General features: G+C 33.2%; 1 protein-coding gene across 11 annotated transcripts in view; it reads left to right on the top strand.

Moving 5' to 3' along the window:
* The window catches only part of LOC119633632 (electroneutral sodium bicarbonate exchanger 1), an 86,121-nt gene that overhangs the window by 6,451 nt on the left and 54,545 nt on the right, over positions 1-25,125 (top strand). For 10 of the 11 annotated variants that reach the window (XM_038027272.1, XM_038027270.1, XM_038027269.1 and 7 more), the window contains exon 1: positions 5,772-6,101. The exons of the other annotated variant lie outside the window; for it this stretch is intronic. In XM_038027272.1, coding sequence (XP_037883200.1) covers positions 5,818-6,101 — 284 coding nt within the window. In that variant the 5' untranslated portion in view covers positions 5,772-5,817. Of the gene's footprint in view, positions 1-5,771; positions 6,102-25,125 lie in introns of those variants that run through there. 11 annotated transcript variants of the gene reach the window in all.

Genomic DNA, 25,125 nt, shown 5'->3' with positions numbered 1-25,125 from the left:
CTCTCTGCTTATAGCGTTTACCATTCTGCGACTTGGCGATACGTTTTCGCCTTTTCAGAAACAAAACAATTAAAAATGCAAGTAAAACACATATAACTCTTTATGTTTAAAACACTATTACACTGCCCCTATATAAGGGATCTATCAATCAAGATACGAAACACACATAGATATGCCTAAAAGATATAATTTTATCAATGCTGAACCAGTCGGCCGCGTAATTTATTTTTAAGAGTCCCTCCAACGCTGTGCGCGAAATTGAAATCAAGAGATTACGAGAGTGTTCGCCCAACGCAATACAAGTGGTCGCATAATAAATTTTACGAAAATATCAAAAATAAAGCGAATAAAATTTTATTTTATTTAACGAAATAAAAAATGAATAATCCATTGCTTTAAAAAGTAAGACCCATACGAGAAAAAAGTTAATAAGCAATTTTTTTTATTATGTTTGAATTCATAATAGGAAAATATTTGAGTTGTGGACTAAAATAATTTCTTATAGTATTTCTTCATAGGCCGTTTCGGAAGTGTATATGAAGCAATTATTCTATTACTTCTGTTCTATGAGGACGTTTCCGTCCCTTTCCTAAAGGCACACAGGAAATTTGTATTTTGCAGGGACCTTTATTTTCTATTTCTCTCATTACACTTTGCTTTCAAACGCGTCTCTACAAATCTACGACCAAAACTGAACTTCATTAGTCGGCGACTCAAACTCAACTAACTTAACCTATCCTTAACCTACGATTATCTGGCCTATTCTATTCCTATCCTATCATAATCTATTCCTATCCTATCTTAATCTATTCCTATTCTACTTTAATCTGTTCTTATCCTATGTCTATCCTATTCTTATGCTACGCCTATCCTACTCTTATCCTATCTTACTCTCTAGCGCTCCTCTCTCCCCTCAGCCAGAGTGGGAGAACCCGTGAGGCCAAAACGAGGGACGACTTTGCTTCCTCACAGTTCTTATCATAATCAAGGGCTACTTTGCATTTCCTCATCACACATGATATGGAGAATAATTTTTGTACCGATGCATTCATTCAATTTTATTTCAGTTTATGGCGGGTTTTCTGGTATTTTAAAGAAAACGCACTTCACGAAATGAGATTTGCATTAAATTCTACCGAAATTTTGACCTTTTTATGTCAACTCGTAATTTTTTATTTGATGTGACACGCAAACGCTTCAAATGTAACAAAATGAAGATGTGGCTTGAAATGCACACACATCATACGCTGTTAACTGGTTAGGGGAAGCAAGAAGCTTGATCCATAAGATAGTAAAAGCTTCCTTTAAACGAGTTGTCATCTGGCCAGAGTAATGATTTAATCTTCTTACTAAGGGCACGTCGTCAAATGGCTATGAAGCATATTCTGAGATCATTTTAAGTCTATATATAATAAGAAAGCAAGAAAATTAAATTTGATCAGAAGCGACTTCTTGTTATTTAGCATTTCCAAGCGTTAGTAAGTTAACTAAATTTCAACTTAATAGTCGGTAAAGATTAGAGAGCCACAAAAACTTTAACTGTTCAGCGTTTTTATTGACGGCACTTAAAGCTATGCGTATTATTTGTATATTCAAATTTCTCTCAAGGACTCGTATTGTTATTTTGATTAAAATGTTGGAGACCATATCTGCGGAATAGAATGGACTGACTTGGCAGTTGTTCAAATATTAATAGCCATAGGCTTGTAGTACGGGGCATATGTTCCGCAAAGAGCAAATGTCGTAACTATTTTCATGCCCGAATTGTGAATACACACTCTTTTGACACGTAGTAGTCTGATGAGAACCATTTTCAACAGCGTTCCTTCTTTAGCCCAAACAACTCAATGAACGAAAATTTCATCAACATAACTCAAAAATTTCGGCCTGCAGGTAGGGCACAAGAAAATGAGACGGGCAAGTGTACAAACAGACAGATGGAGAGATAAGTTATCGACAAGCAAGGTATACTACAAAATGGGTCTATCTCAAATTCTTCGCGGCGTTCGATGCATCCTCAAAAACTAGTATACACCTGCACCACAACTGATGTACGATTTAAAAAGGAAAGCCATGGGTTGTTTTTTAAAACTTAACTCGTCGAGAGTGATAAGTTTGTCCTTCTAATTTTAGGCTTATAAAGCTAACCTGCATCAGAGGATAGACCCGAAAATTTTGATCAAACCAATTCTGCTCTTCACAATGAGCAAGAAGTTACATATATACATATGTACATTTTGTGGAAACTTTTGAAAACAAATGGCACAACCAGACACAGATATCTTTGAGACGATTTGTACGTTACACAATATTAATCACATATTAAATGAAGTCCAAGATCAGAGACCTTCATTTCATTATACAGACAATTTACACAGGTATAGAGAAATATTACACAAAATTATCTCGCATACCATTTATCTTTCTTTCTTTTACAGGCTAAAGTATTTGTAAATCGCGACGACTTGGTAAGCAAGCAATAATACCAAGACAGTTGACGTGCCAATCGGCGCCTATTGCAATAAATTTAAAATGTTATCTACCTTGAAACGGTACCAGACGTTGGCATGAGCAGCCGCACAGATAAGAGTGGCGACTAACAAGTCACCTGTTCGTCGGCTCAAATTTCAACTGGGGTAGAATTTACTTTGGTCGTAACTAAAGTTGGGTACTCAGTCCGTGAAGGCAATAAGCTTTTCTTTTAGACCGTTACCGCATCACACGAATGTGAGGCAAAATAATATAAAATCTGTCAGCGATTGGTGCAGTTATCTGTGCACATTGAAATTAAAAATTTTTCTACGATAGGACCTCTTGGCATTTTATTTCTATTATATTTTTACATTCGTTGGCATAGAAAGTACTTGAATTTTGACTTTATAAGCAATGAAACGGGGTCCGCAATTCGCAATACACTACAAGAAAGACTCGGTGCAATATTTGTCGGGGAGGGTTCATAGCGAGCCAAAATAAATGAAGAAATACTTCTTAATGTCGGAAATACACAACAGTCCTGCACATACACACTTCTATAATATAATCTATAGGTTTCATTATATAACTTCTCATAACTTTCTTTTCGAAATAAGTTACAAATTGTTAAAAAGTGACTTCTACGGATAAGAGCAACACATACTACTGTTTGGTTCTAGAAGTAAAGGAATGTATTTTTCATGGATTAGAAATATTTTGCTTACATTTTTTCGTTTTATTATTAATGATCATAATTGATAATCTATAGCAAATGTCGATCTAAAATCTAGGATAATGAAGGCATCAAAAACTCGGCAAAAACCAAGGATATGCTTACAACTAACACAATAGTCTTGTAATTATAGAGATGTTCACTTCCCAGATTTCACTTCATATCGCCTACAGCCGATTTAATTTAAACAAGTAAAAACACTATAATGGCTCACGGCTCACCATTAAGTGCCCTTCATCGTTCTACAGTTAGTTACTTATACCTTTTTAAAACAAGACTTTAATTGGGAAGAGGCGGAAAAAGTAATCCAATCCGAAGGAATTTTAATAGCGTTCGCCCAAACAAGTAGTAGTGAAGACAAGCAGACGGACAAATGGACAGACAAGCAAATGCTACCGGTGCTGATGGGTTCAAACGCTACTTCTACCAGATTGTTGCAATATCACTAATCGCTAAGCCAATTGATTCTATTGTTTTTCCTTACCACACTTTTGTATTTCTGAACTTGCCTAATAAAGTTACTATTTGGGATCACTAATCTACATGATATTTGCTCACCTATAACACAACTTTACTTTAATTTAGTAGACTTGAGACTTGTTGTATGGATGATTACTCAAATAAATAATTTAACAAATAAAAGTTGGGTCTATCTCAACTGCTTCTGGGTGTTGCATACATTCGCGCAACCTTCATATAACCTTGTACCGCAAGTAGTGTAAGGTATATAAATAGAACAGATAATTTTAATATTAATTAATTGATTTAACAATAAATGCAACGCGATCGAGACAAAAGCTACAACAAGCTGGCTTTGTAAATATTTCTATCGCGGCAGACAGCAGTAAACTAAAGATCGCTCAAACAGTCGAAGGGAAAAATGCCACCTTTAAATCAAACAGATAGATAAGGGAAAGAAAGGAAACTTTTATTTTTCACACCTTAATTGTCATTATTACAGCGTAACGCACTTATAATGAGAAGTGGAAATTAAAGAAATGGAAATAATTAGAAATGCTTTTGAATGCGCTCAGTATAATTCCACGTTTAGTGATCATGTTCTAAGACTAAATGTTGGGCTAACCTGTTTTTTTATGTTATTTAAGATTTAAAAACAAACCCAAGTGAACTAAAATGCAAAAATTTATTAACGCTAATATTAAGGTTAAAAAAATCGTTATCAGTATAATAAATATTTTTTCTTTTTACTTTAACTTTATTAAGAAAACGATGTTTTAAATTTTATATTAAAAGCAGGAGGTGTCAAAATATATATATAAAAAAAAAAAAAAAAAAAAAAACGCTACTGTAACAAAAATAAACCAAATATATTATCTCCATGCGTATCAGTAACACACAGCAGTTGTTCATCAATAAACTATGGAATACTTATACTTAGGCAGCAATTAAATCTGAGGTTTTCCCAATAGATTTTATTAAAGAAAACCAAAACATTCTCAGAGATTGCATTAGTATGTAGTGCTGTTGCTGCAAATTTGCTTATATTGCGACTGGTCAGTTTTTGTTATTTTAAGAGAGAGAAACACAGAGAGAGAGAGAGAGAGCGAAGAGCTAAACCAGCTATAAATAGTGAAGATGGAAAAGGAGATCAAAATGTCACCTACACATGCATGCACAGGTAAGCATATCAAACGAAATATGAAATATGCTTGCGACGGACACAGCAATGAATTTTGAAAAAGAAAAAAAAGAAAGAAAACAAAAACTAAACCACTTACTAAATCCATAGTCGAATAAAAAGAAATTATTGTGGAGCTTCCATAAGTTCTGTAACGGTAACTATGTGTAAGTGAGTATTTAAATTTAATGTAAAAAGAGAAATAGCGAGAGTGAGAGCGAAAGAGAGGGAGAGCACATAGAGAGAATTTATGTTTTTTTTTTTTTTTTGTATAAACCGCAATAAGTTAAGGGTGATGAAAATATTGATATCGTATGTATTGAAACTTTAGTCAAGCAGTCAGGCACATACCAGCGATAACAACGTTTGACTAAAACAAATCGCTGGGATTCGCTGGATAATAAAATTGAAAATCATAAAAAAAGAATTTGTCAATTATAAGAAAACGTTAATAACAAATAAGGAAATTAAAATAATCAATTTTTTAAAAATTGTTCAAAAATGACATAAAGTAAATGAAAATTTTTTTAAAAAAAATTACACTTTTAATTTTGAAAAAATCTCTTAACTTAGGCTTATCAAGTTGTTCCCGCCGTTATTATTATTATTATTATTATTATAATGAAAAGGTAGAAATAAAAAAAAAATAAATAAATAAAAAAATCATCAAAAATACGAACAAAAACTGTATACCCTCCGTTTAAAAGTGTTATTGAACTCATTTCCTAGACAAAGCACAGGGCACGCAGTCAGTGTGCTGTGCTGTGTGTGTTGCTACCGCTACAACCGCATTGTATGGTTTGTTGTTTCGCGTTTTTGTTTTTCGTTTTCCTTACTAAATCCTGATTGAATTAAACAAAAATTCTGTTGTGTGTGGTTTATGTGATTTTAATTTGAAAAGAAAAATATAATAAAATAATATAATAATAATTTTAGGAAAAATTATTAAAAAATTTTTATATAAAATTTTGCAATGAAAAAATCCAATATTCAACAAGATGTCAAAGACACTCATGAGTCCGGCATTAGCACTATTATTATTAATCATCAACCTAATCCCTTGCAAGTAACAAGTAATAATGTCACCAACACTGGTGTAGTAGCTAACGCAGCAGCATTAACGACCGCTGTTGAAGACACAATCGATGAAAATAACATGAAAGGCGGCAGTATAAGCAGCATAGATAACACTTCCACTGTTTCTGCCAGTTCTACGGTTCAACCGACTAGCGCGTCTAATACAAAAGCGGAGAATCGGTATGTGTGTATGTGTGTTTTGTTTTATTTTTTTTTTTGTTTAATGCTTTCATTAAACTTTTTTGATAGAAATATTTGTGATAAAAATACATTTTTATACAATAATTTATACAGAATTTCACCCCCGTAGGATTAGCTATGTCGTTGGTGTAGTATGTACTTTTTATTTTAAAAATATATATATATATATATATGTATATGAAAAGTTCAAGGTCGCGGAAAGACAAATACAAAACGTATTATAAACTGTGTGATGAACTTTAATATTTATATATAAATAACATTAAAAAAAAACTAATAATGAAAATTTTTCAACTATAAATGAGATAACGTGTAGAGGACCAATTATTACGCTGCTTGCATACTTTTTTTTTTTTTAAGAAAACAACAAATGTAAGAAAGAACTGCATACAGCTTTGGTCGAATTTTGGGCACGCATAACATCAAGCGAATATTTAGCAAAAACTTAAGTTCGAATTGTGGACTCCAGACAAGAATTTTGTATGCTGCAAGCCCAAGTTCTCTGCCATAATGCTTTGTAAACTTGAAGTTTTTAATAGCAAATGATAGAATATGCTATCTACTCTTTCTTTGATTTTTTTATCTTAGTATAAAAAAAATACTACGAATATTAGTTGGAAAGCAAGCGACCGTAAACTCGCTTGGGAGCGTATCTTGATTTTTATCTCCAATATTAAAGATGCACAAGGTATGGAAAGTATTTTTAATCAATGGATTCGTGCATCGAAATGCATATTTGTTCCACATTTTAAATCGACACTTGTCAAAGTCCAATTAGAGAAAATCTCTAGTCACTTTCAAGCTTCATGCACAGAATCAAGCGCCATGCTTTAAATTTTTATATTCAGTTTTGGAACGAGTTTCCACAAAAACGGACAAAGAATAGAGCAAAACATATCTTAACCACTAAGCATATTATGCTAATCAACCGCATGTGGAACGTCTCTGATGTATAGTTTTGCAAAGTTTTTTATGCTGGATAGAAGGACGTAAGAAAAACCATCTACTCGAGCATGTTTTTTTTTCTTTATTAAATATTCTAAGCAAAAAAGATATGGCAAAATTTCTTCTATACAATTATTCCTTTTTGAAGATTATCCCATAGAATTTAATGTAATTTTTCGTAAATTCTGATAAGTACCATAATTCTTTTAAATTCGAAAAAAAAACTCATAACTTTTAGTAAAACAAAGACAAGTGGAAGAAATTTTCTTTTCAACTGCGACTTCTAATCCTTTAGAATCCTTCAATCCTTTTAGAAATTGAGCGTATGTTAGTCTCTCTGCTACTTTTGTGAGACTTAAAAAAAAAAACTCATTTAAAGCTCCATAAAATGTCATAGTGGGAAAAGTGATTTAACCACCTCCATGGAAAAATGAAACAGATGCCTAACACTTTAACAACACACATACATACGAATATCCTTATTTTAAGTTAGCAATATATGGATGAAAATCGATATTAGTGCTTGAAATTGCTGAAAAGTTGAATAAAACTTGCAAAGCTCGAAAATATTTATTAAAATATGATCAATAATTAGTAATACATACAAAACCGGACAAGAGTAGTTTATCTCAGAGCTTTGTTTAAAAGTTGCCTTAATCAACCAACTAGCATATCTGCGTTTAGAAATCTCCAACAGGTCCTAAATAAATATTAATAGATGTAGCGACGACCAAGGAATACTAGATTACGAAAATTTTTCTTGGTCTATAACTTCTTGGTCTATTTTCCTCAGTGCTAGCTCTGCAAAATGTATTTTCTATCTAAAAATGTTAAAGTAAATGGAGAGGTAGGACCACACTGAATAGAAATGCGCCCCTGGAAATCCATAAAGTTTTTACGTATTCGCTCAGCACTAATTTTCATATACATACGAGTCTGCTGGTTAGGTTGTTCTATAGTTGATGTGTCAAGCTAATGTCGACGGGTCAAGTTAAATTTGAAAATAAGTGTGTTACTTGGATAGGCAATCCAAGTGAAGAATTGAAGACGCAATTATAATAAGTAAGAAGTAACACAAGACAAACACCAGCTCAATATGAAAAAGGTCTTATTAAGCCAAGAATGTCTTCAATAATGAGAATAATATGTATATATACATGTGCGTACATAAATTTGTTTCGATTAGAGCCTCCCCTTCTCTATAATCGAAGGAAGCGAACACTAGGAAAAACGCAAAAAAAATATATAAATTTTCTTCTTTACAACGTTCTGAATATATTTAATTAAGTCTGCAGTTCCTTTTGTCCTCTTTCATTAGAACCGCTAACCATTCGACACCATCGGTACAACAATTCAGGCATTACCACAGTAGCGAACAATACAAAAGTTATATATTTCTTAGAGCTTATCTCTAACACTACAGCCTTAAGCTAATAATTAAGTATTGCTTTAATGTGGTCCTTCTAATTGCACTCTCGATCATTTGTAACTTTTTATTTTTGCTATTTTTGCTGGAGGATTTAGATCTCAATGTACGTTTGTTTATATCGTCAAATTTTGGTTTGTGGGGATATCTAGGGGCAGGACATATTCATTTTATCGCTGAAGTTTTATAAAGTTGTTCCGATATTTCTACTATACGTACTATACTCTACGTACGAAGGTTTTTCAGCCTGGAATGCCCACCTCCGGCTATGATATGGAATACACTGAATAAAAGTGTACTAGATTTCCGATTTCTATCTTAACTCTTATGGTCGATAGGACAAAATCTCGTCAGAGTAAGACAAAGAATTTATTTGCCTGCGTTACGTCTGCTGTAGACGTGTGGTCGCAGCTTTAACGAATGGTCCATCAGAAAAGGTGTAACACTTACTGTTCAGACTCCTCCCACTCTCCGCTTAAAAAAAGAAAAATAAGAATTCATCCTCTAATCTGAGCTTTGCTAGGCAGCCTATGTCAATCTATCTTAAAAATGTTAATAAATTTCGAGTGTTGCTGCTAATAACTTACGATTTGATTTAGAAAATTGATACATTTAATTAATAATGACAATCCATAAGCTATATGATCCGATGTACCAACCGAGGCATTTAGTCTTAAACAAATGCTTTAAATATAATATATACCTGAAGCGGTATTTTTACAATTTTCTTTCAATTTAATTTTCACAAATTATTTAAAAATTGATATTTGATTACTATAAGCATCAATTTATATTTTTTAACCCATCAGATAAGGATGAGGGGTATATTTATTTCGTCAAAACGTTCGCAACACCCAGAAGGAAGTTCCATAGGCCCCATAAAGTATATATATATATTCTTGATCAGTGTGAAATTCTAAGTTGATTTACCCATGTCTGTCTGTCTGTCTGTGTGGTGTATATTGTTGGCATTCTTCTGGTTGCAAAAATGAAGCTATCGGCTTTAAATTTGGCGAAAACATTGGAAATTCTTGCACGCAGATTGCTATTGAAAATGAGGTAATAGGTCAGAGCACACGCCCACAGTAAAACATGAAGTGAATGTGTATCGTTTCCTCCGAACAACAATTTGTGGTTTCTTGTGCGCATTGCTCATAAATTGTGAAAGATAGAAGAATGCATTTTTCTATATTTTCATGTAAAAAATCAGCCACGCCCTAAATGATTTTTTTTTTTGCAGTTTTTTTTACGCTTCCTACTTATTACGCATAAACAGGTAAACAATATAGAATGTTGAAAATTATTCTGTGCATTCCTCGCCTGAGGATGCATTACTTGTCTAAAAATATTTCCGGCCTAAAATAAATATGATGGGCCCCACAAGGTGGACGATTCGTTCGACCGTGATGAATTAACCTTTTCTATACATCCACGTCGATATGAATGTCAAATAAAAGTTCTTGAATATAGAGAGGATAACAGTGATGGGTATGAAAGATTCATTCGCGCTCGAATATAATTTTCTCGTTTGCTTATTTTACTTTCTTTTTTTTATTAACGTTTTTATATTCGTTTAGTTTACGAAATTTCTCCTAAATTCGACATCAAATAACATAAGATTATGATTTTATCGATCTATTTCTGTTTTTGTTTTTTTTTGTTTTTGGTTCTTCCATTGAAGTGTAAACATTTAATTCCTTGTATATCTTTATTGACTTTAGTTAAAAACTAAATTAAGTGTTCAATTTCGTTGTTGTAATTTATTTGAGTTTAAATTGTTGTCATCAAAAATCCATAAATTTTATTAGAAACATTTTTAAACTTAATATTTAATTAAATATAATAACTTTGATATCTTAGCAATTTTGACTGAAAATGCAGGAAATGTTGCATTTAAAAGCCATTAATTATTCTTTCTGTGCATTTAATTATTTTTTACATACGAAATTCAATTACTATACAGAAAAGTATTTGCTGCGCGCCTCAACGGCAAGCATGACGAACAAAAAATTCATTTATTTTTGTTTGTGACATTGAGTATTAAAATGATGTCTATATCAATAAACTATGCAAAATGCCTACCCGAGAGGATATGTGCGCCGTCGTAAATGGTGTTCGTACAAGAAACTTTCAGTTGCAATAAATCAACTAGAGACTAGAAAGAACTTACAATTTTCAGTGAAGGCTAAGTTTTTCTTCACGGAATGAATCTGTGAACGAATTACGCCTTACGTAAGTATAAACCCGACAAGCACTTTTCCTACTTTTGTTCACTTCTTTTGCACTTACGTCGTGTATCGATATTTTTGTTTCATTGCTTATCCGATTTTGTAATTTTTTGAAGTCTATTATGGAATTGCAAAGATTACAACACCGATCAATAAATTATATAAATTTTTTATAAACGAAATGAAACTCACTTTCGATACATTTTCGAGCTCAAAATTGCCTCAATAAACGAGCAGCTGAAGAAGTCTTGTGCAATTACACGAATCGGTGCACGTGACATTTCCCTGCCGATACGACGCAGTCATCCAACGTGTGATGAGAATGTTGCGCTTTTATGCGAGAGATTGTCAAATATAATCCGCACTAGGTTTTTTATTGGTTAGGTTGCGCGGCAAACAAATGAATTGTTTCTCTTACTCTGAGTGCATACAGCTCTCTCGGCCAGAAAAATTTAAATAGAAATCTGAAATCGAGCCGACTTTTAATCAATGACACATACGTTATTTTCGAAGATGGACTTCGTTCACTCGAAATCATCCGCTCGTTTGATACGTAATTGGCAAATAAATTGATACAAATACTTAGAGGTGGGCACGTCTTCGCCTAGTTCGAGTCATATTCCTCCTAAGGGCTCATACGAGGCTACTGTCAGTCCTGACTTATTCTCATGCAAGGCAAGGACCTCATGTGATTCATTCTTGTCCCCTTAACTCAGATTAGAGGCTCAAGAAATTCATGGCTTCCTATAGTAACGAATGTGTACTTTTTGTAGATGCTTGTGTCAACATTGCAGTTCTTATTCCGGCCGAATAAAGAAAACGTAATTCTGCTGCCGTGCCAAACTAATCAGTTATGGTTGCCCCTGCTGCACTGCGCAACTTCCCAGCGGAAGTTACCGGAACAAATGTAGGCCGATTAAAAGCTGGGAGAGAGAGGGAGATATGAACAGAGAGGAAGAGAGAGAGAATGCATGAGAGAGTTTGATGCGAAAGAGAGGTGGGTTGCAAAGACAGAGAACTTTATATATTCGTTATCAAACCAAAATTTTAAGTCCTTTTCGATACGATCACCTTACCATCAATGTGTTTGCTTATTGCAAAGCGTTCCGCTGACAAGAAACCTGCAGAAGACCTTACCGAAATGGATCTTACATCCAAAGGGTTTAGGTAAAAAACTTTGTGTTAAAAATTAAAACAGTACATGACCCACAAAAGATTCGACTTGTGTCGGTTTAAATTTACTTTTTAGCAACTAATTAAATTTAAAGTAAAAACTAAACGATTTTTTAAACAAACAATAAAAACAAATTTATTCCCCAATGATTAAATAATTTTATAAACACAAGACAACAAATACAATTCTGTTCGAGCGATATACGCATTCAGCTAACATAATATATTCTATATTTTAACATTTTTAGTATAAATTATACTTTTTTATCGCAACTTATTTGTCTTCTTCTCGCCCACATTACCGCTGTTGTTATTTTCATTTCGTTTTGCCTTCGTTGTGATATCGCATATATAGCATATAATAATAATCTAAAGCAAACAATTGTGTTGATAGGTCAGTCAATTAGACAAAACTCCAAAGTTACTGAACTGTTCAAATCTATATAAAAACATAGAGAAGTCAAACAAAAAAAAAAAAAAACGCCACTACTTCAAGGCGAATTCCAAGCATACAACACTTTACGCGAAATATATATGTGAAAGGAACTCAAACTTCCCGTCGAAAACATTGGATTATTATTGTTTTATAAGTACCAGTGGAACCAGTTCACGGGCTATCATACGATATGGAATGGATTAATGGATCTCGATTGCTTTCGTATCGAGTTTGGATTCTCGTTCGTTATTTGTACAGCGGAATATTTGCAATAAAGCCATCGAGAACTCAACTTTCGTTAACGAATGGGAACCGTCAACCGAGGACCGATATCGAGTAAATCGATCTCTATTCTTTTGATGATAATCACTCCTCTCGCCTACAGCTGTCGTAAGTGGAACATTCCGAAATACTCAGAAATATATATCGATATGAATATTATTCACGACGACGGCTAGTGTTCACGAAATTGAATTGACAAAAATTTTAGGAAATTCCCAGAGATAATTGCCGCAGAAATTATTCAAAAACACATTTATGATCTAAGACACCCGTTAAATAACAAATATAAAATTCTTCATTACTCTCGCAAGAAGAGAGGAACTCTAAACATAGGTAGAGAAAGGAGGTCATGGAATCAGGGGCGAGTAATAGCAACCACAAAAGACACGACATATATATATATCTGATGAATGCTTGTTGTGATTGTTACAAACGTAACAATGAAACTAATCCCTTAAGATAATGAGCATAAAATTGATAATAAATGCAAATTGTGATAATTACTTGAATAACAAGTCAAAATGTATAATGAAATAAGTAAATATATTTGCTCTAAGATGAATCGTTATCTGGGCCTAATCATTGTCTTCATTATGTCAATACAAACATTGAAGAGGAAACACATGAACAATTTGGGGGAAAAAAAAATTTACTTACGAAAGAATTGCTTTGCAAAAAAAGATATACTTACTGGATAAATCTGTAGAACGAAAAAAAAAACTACTTTTCTTTTAGATCGAATAGAGGATTACAATTTTCATTCTACAAAATGAAACCACTTGTAGCTAAATGTTCTTCTATGAATTTTTAATTTTAACTCAAAAATTTTGTGAGCAAAAATATGCGAAACAACGAACGCCAAGCTTGCCTTGGATAGAAACAAGCGAGACAGATTTCTGTTCTTAGTTGCAAACGGCATGTACTCATTAGTTAACTGCAACTTCCGGTATTGCCTATAAAAATTACAAAAAATATTGAAAAATGAAATAAATATCGCCCATGAAATAAATATATTTTATAAACAACAGCTTTTCAATTATAATTATCAATTCTCTCTGACAGAATGTAAGCAAAGAAAAAAAAAAAAGAAAGGCAGAAAAGTGCTCGCGAAAATACATATCAACGTCATTTTTATTTAATTTACCTAATTTTCGTGTCCACTATCGCCGGAGAATGACGGCATGCTGCCTACAAAATCTATATATATACATATATACATGTGTATGTGCATACAAATATATTTGTCAGCTCCGATTTCTAGGTCGATATAGACAGAATGCATACTTATATAAACAACTAAAAATTAATAGGAAGCCTGAAATCGCTTAGTATCAAATCGTTGTGTGTGCGTGTAAGAGTCCAAGTTCCGAAGAATCTCTGCCGCTTAACATTACATTTTTACAAAATAATATTGTTTAATGAATTAATTGACGCCTGCGGGCCTTGCTGCTTAACGAAAATTTATGCCTTTTTTTTATTTGAATTTTATTTAATTCAATGCTCTACATATGATTCTTTATATTCTATAACATTAGGTTTGCCCGACTTGGGATAGATCCACGTTTTATTATATCAATCGATTCAGATTTATTTTTTGAATCTATATAAACTTGTCTGTCCGTTTGTCCGTCCGTCCACAGAACGCAATTTATGAATTATTTTGACGAAATTTCGTAAACCGACGACTATCTTGATCCAAGAACGGACGTGTGTTAAAAATGATATGGATCCGATCACTTTTTCGATGGCTCCCCTGATAATGCCTTATATTGAAGGTTTTGATATAAATAACTGCAGTTTGATCCACTACAGGGTATAGACCATAGGACCCTGGCCCACAATAATGCTTTTGCTTTTTATATCGAAGCATTTCTTCCAAAAAGAAATGTGCATTAAAGTAGAGCGCAGCAGAGACGCCAAACACATGTTATGTTGGCTAACACAGGTGTACAACAAACATGCCAAAAATGTGAGTGCTATTAACATTTCCAAATAACATAATAGATAAAAAAAAAATTCATTTTTTACTAATTAACTTAATGCTAATTGAGTACCGGTCAGTAAATATATCACATTTTGCATTATAAATGTATGTAAATGAATTAATTCTGGCTTTAACCAACTCAGTCGTATTAATTGAATGTAAAATAATTCCATGGCTGATTATATGTCCTTTCTATACCAATTGTCACAATTTGAGGGGTATATTTATTTTTTCAAAAGGTTTGCATCGCCAAGAGGGAAGGTTCAGAGACTCCGCAAAGGATATATATTGTTGATGAGCATTAAATCCCTGCACCGATTTAAACATGTCTGTCCGTCAGTGTAACGTTTCTTTTAAACATTCTTCTGACCCCAAAAATAAAGCTATCGACTTCAAATTGAGCAAAAGTGTTTGAAGTTTGTATTGAAAATGGGCTGAATCGGTCGAAGGACGCATCTACAGCACTAAGTGAAGCGACTTCCGGCCGTAACCAAATTCTTCAACTTTGTAAGGAGAAAATAATCCGTAAAGATCAAATTTCATATAAGGCTGTTTAAGGAAGTAACTCGAATTTGAGTTTTTCGATTTTGTCCATCGCGCTAATCCCGCTGTCTTGTTGGAACAACACATCACTTAAAGGCTGGCATAACATTTGTCCTTTACAAGTTTCCTTTTCTCTTTCTCCACAGTCCTAAGAACTGATTTCCTTATCATGCTGACAGATGGAACTGTTTTCGCCTTCTTTCAACTCTCAAGCTCTCTTCGGCTCAAGGTCAATATGATGAATCCATGTTTGGCTCAGCTTAGTTGCAAAACTCGGCCTAATTGCTGTGAAATACCGCTGAGCATGCGACTTAATTAACTTCATGACGCTTTGTTGAATTGCAAATGAAAGCCGCATCCATCCAGCGTAAAGCTTTCTCATTTTAAAAATTCTATTTCAACATTGCCGGCTTTCGATCCATTTTAAGGAACTAAAATGTCTATTTCTGCTTTAATTATTGTTTTGACCGGTCGCTACGTTGTTCGTCTTGGCAGCTTATATTATCTCCTTCAGAGTCTCCATTTTATATATTACTGTTTTATAAATTCACTGAAAGCGTTCTCTAGTGATGGCTCGGTCTAATTAATTTATCCTCTTAATTATCTTCTCGTACCGATAAGCATCTAAACCTTTTGTTAAGCATGACAAGTGACTGCTGTGCTGTTATATCTCTTACTTAGGAAATGCTGTTGCTTTGCTAACGTATGCCTAAAGTGTCAACTTTGAATGACTAAACTGTCATCTTTGGTAACAATTTTAATTAACATCTCTGCATGAGTAAAGAGTAAGGAAAGTTAAATCGATATTCTGGCTCTTTGATATTTTACATATTCCTTTGGGTATTTTGAAATCTCAGTCACTATCTGCGATACATTCATTCGTGATATGTGATCGGAAAACATGATTCATGCATTTGATATGCGAATGGCGGTGAAAATTATCGCCGGTTGCACGTAAGTCTTGGATAACCATTAACTTTAACGGTTTGCGGTAAAGCATTCTTTTGCACTAAATGCATGAAATGTGAAAGAGTCTTCGGGATTAATTATATATGCTAACCTAGTATTCGCAGCCGAGCCACCACCACCTGATAACATGATCTACTTGCATCTAGTAAACGATTGTTATATATGTATGTATGCTTGTGCGTCAATAATTGCCTATTAAGTCAGACAATGCTTTTAAAATTATGCATTAAACGTGACTTTGCGGTTTATTTGCACATAAATGCGTCAATTACGCTGTGTTTGATTAATCAGACCAGTGCGATTTAAATCTACTGCAATTACTTCCGCCTTCAGTGGCATTCATGCTTTTCGCTAAAGCATTTCTCAGCATTTTTATGTCTCACTTACTATAATGGAATTGCAGTCACACTTTAAAAATTATGCTTAGTATCTATGCCATTATTTCTTCATTTTTTACTTATTTTTTTATAGTTGATAATTTAATTTTCTAGCTTTATGTGTATGAATATAAATGAAGATTGCAAAGGCATGTGCAATAACGTAAAAGAATTTTCAAGAGATGATGTAAAGGCAAAGGTCGTCTGGAATATTTCCAACTCGCATATGAAAATGATAGACATTGACATGAAAGTTGGTGAACACGATTATGCACTCATCGATATTGTAACAATTTTGGACGCGCCCAAGGGGTTAGACAATTGCTCTAGTGAGTCGCTTTGAGCGTTTTTATGAAAATCGTAAAATTGAATAAAGGGCTATCGCTAAGTTGTTTCCTCTACCTACACAAGTTAAAAAAGAGGATAAGAGATGCTATCTGCGAGGATTCTGATGGTTGAATTGATACGTGGCTGTACCAGCTCCAATGACCATTACCAGGGTGGACAAAAGCTGTAATCATTCAAGATATTATCAAACAAGTTCACCAAGTGATGCTAGACGATTATCAAGCTGGGTCTGAAGAAAGACCGGAGGCGATGAGCATATTTAAAAATCATGTTTGTCAGTTGCTAAACCAAGATTTAGACGTGGAAAGCTGACGCTACAACGAAACCCTGTTCAAATTCAAGTTTCCAGCGACTTAACTCTTTACTGTTTTATGTGGCCAATCAGTCAGAGGATATCCCCTATACGCGTAATACGGTGACAGTCAGAAAAAAGTACAGAATGGGGAAGAGATGGGTAATCATGGTGAGTGTGTACACAATTGGCACGTGTTATACCTATACCGACGGACCGCTCACTATAGCTACGACCCAAGTAAACTCTGCTCTCGATGCTTGCTTACTCGACTACTCTTATGAAGCTCAAGTCCAGCAAGTCATACGCCTATTAATTAATCCAAATACTGCTTGGATACGCCAACATACTCCACAGCCAAAACCAAAGTCAAAACAATGAGTCGTGTCTGGGAACCAACCTGCCTCTTCGGTTGGGAAAGCAATCGCAACTGTTTCCTTGAATAGCCATTAATTTTTCTTAAGTGATTGTTTTGAAAAAAGAAAAACCGAAAGAAGAAGAAATAGCGAAAGAACAGCAAGATGTACAAAAAAATTATTTTTGTCCACCAGGATTAAACGGTTCGCTAGGCGAATATTTACTAATTACAGTCCGAACTGCTTGACCAATTTGCTTACTCTTCACTTTAAGTCCCAAGCTAAAAGTTAAAAAGACTGTCATCAAATCCGGAGGCCATCATCTTAATTGATAACTATTTAGAAGAGAAAGACTCCAGGAAAATATTGGGTCAGTATAGGGAATGCGGCTACCGATAGACGAAGTATAAGGACTTAAAGGGAGGAGACCCAAGTTCGCAACCTATATGGTATTGAAATTTTTTCAAAAGTCAGGAAACCATCATTGGGAAATAGTTAATAAAGCCATGTAAATTTTTGGCGGAAGACTGTACGCTGTGTTGATCTTCTTCCGAATTTTCCAAGCGCACCTGCTTGCGAATATTTTGTACGTAGTTACGGGGTGAATTACGAAAAAAAAACGATATCTTACTACCATTAATTAAATTGATAGTAATAAATTACGTAATTGATTATCAATGAAAAACATTAAGTAGAGCAAATGAGCCAATGCTGCATAATATTACCACAAGCTAAAATTATATAACTATGAATATATATAAAGAGGATAATTCCTCGCACATTAACGATGGGATGGAGCTTATTATTCTCTCCTCTTATTTTTGATTTACTATTAAATAAAAAAGCGATTTTTTAATTAAGTACAATTTTATTTAAATATTTACTAACACGGACTATGCAATTAACCACGTGTAGTAGCATTTCGTTAAATTAAATCGTATTAGTTATCGTGAAAGTCTAACACATTTTCCTCTTAACAAGCGCATTGAGTTCATTAATTCACTTTAATTACGTGAGTAGACTAATTTGTTTTTCTAATCATCGGCGAGATGGATGATGGGTGTACTGCATTTCTTATTACTATTGCAATATGCGGAAAAATCTTTTAAAAATCCTTTAATACGATGACTTTCATTTTGAGATCAGCGAATGCTTGCAAAAACACACTTCACTTCTCTCATTTTGGTTTATACTAGCAAGGATATAGGAATGCTATAGACGTCGTTTACGTCAACGGGTTAAGGTATATATATTTTTAATAGAAAACATATAAGACTATTATAGTTGGCCACGTTCTATCATTAAGTACGATACAACTCTCTACAATTTTTCATACAAAGGCGATATAAAGGGGAAGCAGTTGAAAAAGTGATCCAGTCCTAACTATTTTCGATAGCACACGTCTTTAGGCTAAAACACGTCAAGGTACCAAATTTCATCGAAATATTTTAAAAATTTCCGCTCTGTAGGGTGAACACAAAAGAGGGAGAGAAAGAGGGAAAGACAGGCGGGAGGCGATTCTTAAAGTGATTCTGAATAGATCAGAAAGGGAACTTGATTCGGCCGGTATAATAAGAGCTGTATCTATCTTAAGTCCTTCTGGGTGTAACATATATCCCGATAAACTTAATATACCTTTGTATTAAATGTAGCCCATTATACGGAATGTGGAATTTTGAATAAAATATAATTCCAAGTCGCGTTCGAGAATCCCCTGCAACACTCTTCATCGTAAAAATTGAAAGAAGGATCTGGAAGTTGGCACATGTGCTGTTAGTTGATTGACTTTAGACATGAGCGCGGTCCATCTTTCAACAAATTGACGGTGTCGCAGAAGCGAAAGACTTGTATTCCGAAATCCATGAAGATCATCACTTAAGACTATAAGGGATAAGGTAATCGATCGTTGCGTAACTGATCCAAAATGACGCCTTTTCTTATATACACTCACTTAGGATGTTGGGCATGCGAGATTCGTTCTAAAGTGACTATAAGTTTTTTATTTTGATTTCTCCCTTTCTTTGTTCAGGCAAATAACATAATAGTGCATAAATTTTAATTACATAAAACTTCTTTAGATAAATAATAATAAAACTAACAGTGTGCTATAAAACAATGGCCAGCGTAATCGTGACATGTATTCATTTGTATAACGTGAGAATAGTTTTGCAAACCACCTAACCATCCATACCGTGTTCGAACCGTGCTTTTATTTATACCTTTACTCCCTCCTCCTTTTAAAGCAAGGTTGACAGTTATTATTTTTATTTTCTGTTTTTTTTTTTTTGCTTTTTTATTTTTATTTTGCAAGCTGCAAAAACTCATGGAATGTATAAATTTTAGAAATTAATTAATATTCTACAACAGTTACCAAAGAATTCACATTGAAAATTTAATATTGCAATTATTTTATTGATATGTTAATGTTTATATGCACACACACACATATGCCTATATTATATTATTAAATGAATAAATACCAACAGTACACACGTTTATAACGTAAATCTAATTTCTATTTTGTTTATTGTGCAATATCAAGTTCACATAGTATATTATAAATTTTTTATTATTATTTTGCACATGTTCGGAGGTTAACTATATGTTAGCAAACAAAAAAAAAAAACTTGTCTTTCAATATCCAAAATATCGCTACAAAATAGATCTTTTGTTAATTACTCGCTATGAACAACTAAAGTCATTTATAAGGACTTTCGATTACTTATTAAGAAAATATATTTAAATTTTTCGATATGACAATAATTTCATTTAACTATTTGCGTATGCTTATAAGTGTACATACTTTCAGTAAAGTTTTGACAAGATTAGTGTGCAAACTGCGAATGAAACTATCCCTATGCATAAAAATTTCGTTTAACGCATCAAAAGTTCCCTCAATCCATTCCTTTTCCAATAAATCTTTCGAACATTAAAATAATTTCTAGAGAACGCATTTTACACTTACCCACTACAATTTGACTTTGAGAAAATTTATTGCACTGTAGCCGAACAAGAAAAAAAATTTAAGAAAACGAAACTTCGGTCCTACATAATACGAGTTGGACATGGCCGATTTTTTCCATTTCACAATATCAACTTTGGCATTGGCCATTAAGTTGCAGCCCTCTCCCCCTCTCTTCATTTTGCATCACCTCTTGCTGACCGCATGACCGTATCACACGTACAGGAGACATCCTCTGAGTGATCGAACATTTTAAAAACAAAAAGAAGACCTACAACCGCGGGTGATATCTTCTTTTTTGCGGCCAGCCATAGACATTACACGAGTGGACCAGAGAAGAAAAGAGAATGATCAGATCAACTCAAAATCTGATATATACACATTGTAGGATCTCTGAAGTATATTTCTGGATATTACGAACGTTTTGATAAAATCAAAATACACACACACACATCCTTTAGTGTTGGGTAGAATGATTTAATTATATATTCAAATGTTTTTACCTATAAATATTCAATGTGCACGATTTTCAAGTCTTTCGATGGATTCAAATTTGATTTTCTAATACGTAGTAGCGAACTATTCATAGCATTTTTACGAGTAATAAGACGCAAGAGTTTAACTTTTCTTCTTTTTTTTAGTTTTTTTTTGTAACAATAAAAACAAAATTGTTTATTTATTGTCAAAATGGTTTTTACAAAAGATATGTTAAAACATTAATTCCATCAAGGCCAAGTATTCTTAAATATCCTAAATGAAGATAGATCTAATCGCTATATAAAAGTTTAGTTTCTCATGACAATCCTTTTATGTAAAAGAAACCAAAAAATAAATGGATGTAATCTAAATTTAATGCAACAAATTTATTTGTCAAATTGTTTGTCATATGTCAGCCACAATTTTCATAACGATACCCTAGCAGTCACTCATTGTTGCCATATACAGGCTTACTTCTCTTAAGAGACATAAAGACGTGTTTAAATCAGTTCAGAAAGTGTTTTTGAATTGATTGTCATAACAAAATTTGTGTGTGTGTGTGTCCTTTTAACTGTTACATACATTTGCATAAACTTAACAAACCCTTATCGCAAGTGCTGTATCGCGCAAAAATAATTTTCATTTTAATTTTTTTATTTAGAAGAATATCTGAGAAATGTCTTCTCGATAAAGTCCAAAGATCATAATTATAATTTCAATAAACAGACACTTTTTATGCAGCTCTTCTACTGGGCTTCGACGCGAATATCTATTAATTGCATATATTTTGTAAATCAAATGTAACCTCTCTAGCGTAAACAAAAGTGCGATCATATCAAAACTTTTTGATCCTTCGCAATTCGCTTTAGCTATTAAACGCATAGCGATGTAATTGCGATCCTATATTTAAAACTTTACATGGACAGACATCAGACGGACAGACAGATCGATTTAGAAAATGATTCTGAATCAATCGGTATAACAAAAGGTGAGTCTATCTTAAGCGCTTCTGCGTGTTACATACGTCCCCATAAACTTAATGTGCCCTGTAGCACAAGTGGCGTAGGCTATAAAAATTGAAGAAAAAATTGGCGTAAAAAATCAACATTACTCGCATGTTAATCCTAATCTCGTTTCACTTCCATATTAAATACACGTCAAGAAAGTCAAAATAGGTAAAAAAATCTTACGATTAAACATAGGCTTTGTAAGTGCTGGAGTCTTTTCAAAATTCGAAGACTCCTTTTCGCAGCATCTCATCCTATGAACCGTGAAGGAGAGAACATAATATCTATCACTAAACTAATATGACTATGCAACTTTTTAAAGTGTTTAGATCAAACATCTCAGTATATGATGATGATAATAATAATAATAAATTAAAATTAAATTTCACTAATTATTATACTTGGTTGTATATTCGAGACATACCGCTGCGGTTTCAAATAACAAATAAATTTATATAAATTTGTTTTTTTTTTTTTTTTTTGTTTTGAATCAATACCTAATGTCCAGACCTCTCAGAATATCTTACATCAGGCAATTATATAAGAAGATGATGTAAACCATATTAATATCAAGTTTACAGAATAACATTATAAAACATTTTCAAATACAAAAAAAAAAAAAAGAAGAAGCAATTAATTAAGGTTTTCTTGTAATCGATATCAAAAGCCATACGTTTATATATCATTTACGAGTATCATTAGATGTGTTCTATATATATATATATTTATTTTATTTTAACTTAATTATCCAATAGTGCAATAGGATGAAGTAAAACGTCAACAGCGGAAGTGTGAATTAAATTCATGTGAAAGAGAATTTTAAATAAAAATGAAAGCAAATATTAGTTCATCAGTAAATTGTTTCAGGTACTACCCTACAGCAGCAACCGAAAGCGGTTAAAACACATACACTAAAGTTGACAATGTTAGCAAGCAATTAACTTGCTAGCAACCAGCTAATAAACTGTTAGTAAGTTAAAATATTGCATTCGATCCGCAACGAATTTCAGATACTCACCTACTTGGCAAGAGATAGTCATCTATTGGGCACTCGTCAACTTTTCAATTCTAAAATTAAAAATGCTTTATAAAAAAGCAGTCTTCTTGTTGTTGTATTAGTTTTATGTATTGTTTCTAATGATATAAATGCAGCAAATTCTATTCTCTCTTTTCTGGAACACACACGTTTTACTTTTTCCTAGGTATTATATACCTATTTTTACAATTTGGCGAGCCATTTTTTGTGAATCTGGAACCGAAGGAACCTAAAGTTTGATATAAAAATTTTTTGATCGATTAAGAATAAGAGGTTAAAACGTGGACGTGAATTGTTCACATACACAACCACAATGTAAAAGAAAACAATCCCAATCCATATCCGGAACAGTTTGCCAAATTTTCGTCTACAATTTTCGATTTCGCGAATGCAATTATATTGAAAAATTGGAACTATGGTCTTGATCAGTTTGTCAGTACGTCCACAATTTAGATCTAATGGACGTTAGCATTTCTTTCACTTGAGGCTATTGCTTCATGGCCATTTTCCATTATGAAACTATTCAGCTAACATGCATTCATAATATGCTATTAGACGAATCTGACAAGCGAACAAACAAAAATTTACGTAAATATAGATAAATAAATCGCTATTACGCTCACCCATGAAGGCTGGGAAGTATATTCAAAACGTTTGCAACATTCACATAGAAAGTTCAGAGATCGCATAAAGTATATATATATATGGTCGATCAACAGCAAGTCTTCAAACAGTTTAAACATGTCCGTCTGTCCGTCCGCCCGTCCATCCGTCCGTCTGTGTAATGACTATGATAAGTGTTATCCTAGTCGTAAAAATGAACTTCTTGCACTTGAGCCAAGTTTATCAAGGTCCACAATAGAAAAAGACCTCATTTGTTTTCAAAAATACCCATTACTTACAAACCGCAAAAGATTCGATGATAAAAAGTTACATTTATATTCACTTCTTAATTATAAGTCACAATCAATATAAACCTAACAGATTGCATTTATATTCTATGGATGGTACTGTAGCACTCGCACATAAACGGCAAAAATCGGCCGCGCCCATTCAATGTTATAGAATACTGAAATTTCATTCTTTTGTCAAAACGTTTGCAGCACCCAGAGGAAAGCTTCCAGATACCGTATAAAGTCTACACATATTATCGATTAATATCAAATCTGAATTGTTCTAGTCATGTTTGTCAGTCCGTCTGTCAATTGTCTGTTAAGTACTTGCATACACGGACAAATTGTAATATCCACTTCTGCTAGGTAGCCATTGCACGCACGTTGACACTGAAAAGGGCCCAAATTGGTGAAAGGGTTCGTCCATAATACATGTCCATAATACACCATAACGATGAGTCCGATTTATCAATTTATCGGTTTAGCTTCCTGGATTTTGTGCTTCTTTTGGTTTACAAAAATAGAAAAAAAAAATGTTTGCCATGCCCATTCAACATTATTAAGTATGAAAATATTATTTTTTTAGAGTCTTTTTTAAAATAACTATAAGGGGCATAAGAGATTCGACGGCAGCCATATTCCGGTCTTCTTACTTATAATGTAATATAAATTCTTCTTTTCTCTGCCTGTGTTGCGATCAAATAACATTCAACCTAATTGTTAATAACTAATGTTATGAAGAATTTGAATTAATATTTTTTTAATTACATAGAACAAAAACAAAAAAAAGAAATATTAATAAGTAAATAATAGTTTGGAGGGAAAGTTCTGTCGTAGTTTATTCATGATCTCCAACCGTTATACGATGAATGCCTAACTCTTTTGCAATTTCTCGACATTGTTAAATGTGGATTATTTTCCAACATGGATCAATCACTTTCTTGGAGGCTCAGATCCCCGGAACGAAATTTGCTAAACCATCTTTGACAAGTACGAACATTTACAATATCTTTTCCATGCAACTGATGCGTTGCTTACTTTTTGAAATTCATACAAAATGCATTGTCATAGATGCACTTTTTATCTACCGACATATTTTTCACTTTAAATATCACAAGTAAACGATGAAAGGTAAAAAAAAAAGACCCCTTTTATATTATACAGCAACCTAAACAAACAAAAACAAAGTCTGAATGACTCATTGGCCAGATGTTTTTTTTTTTTTTATTTACAAGAAAAATTACCTGCCTATTTAAAATACGATAGAAC

This window comes from Glossina fuscipes, unplaced genomic scaffold (assembly GCF_014805625.2).
Source record: "Glossina fuscipes isolate IAEA_lab_2018 unplaced genomic scaffold, Yale_Gfus_2 2, whole genome shotgun sequence".
Classification (NCBI taxonomy): Eukaryota; Metazoa; Arthropoda; class Insecta; order Diptera; family Glossinidae; genus Glossina; species Glossina fuscipes.
The sequence above is the reverse complement of the archived record's forward strand: the minus strand, read 5'-3'. Positions and strand labels throughout refer to the sequence as shown.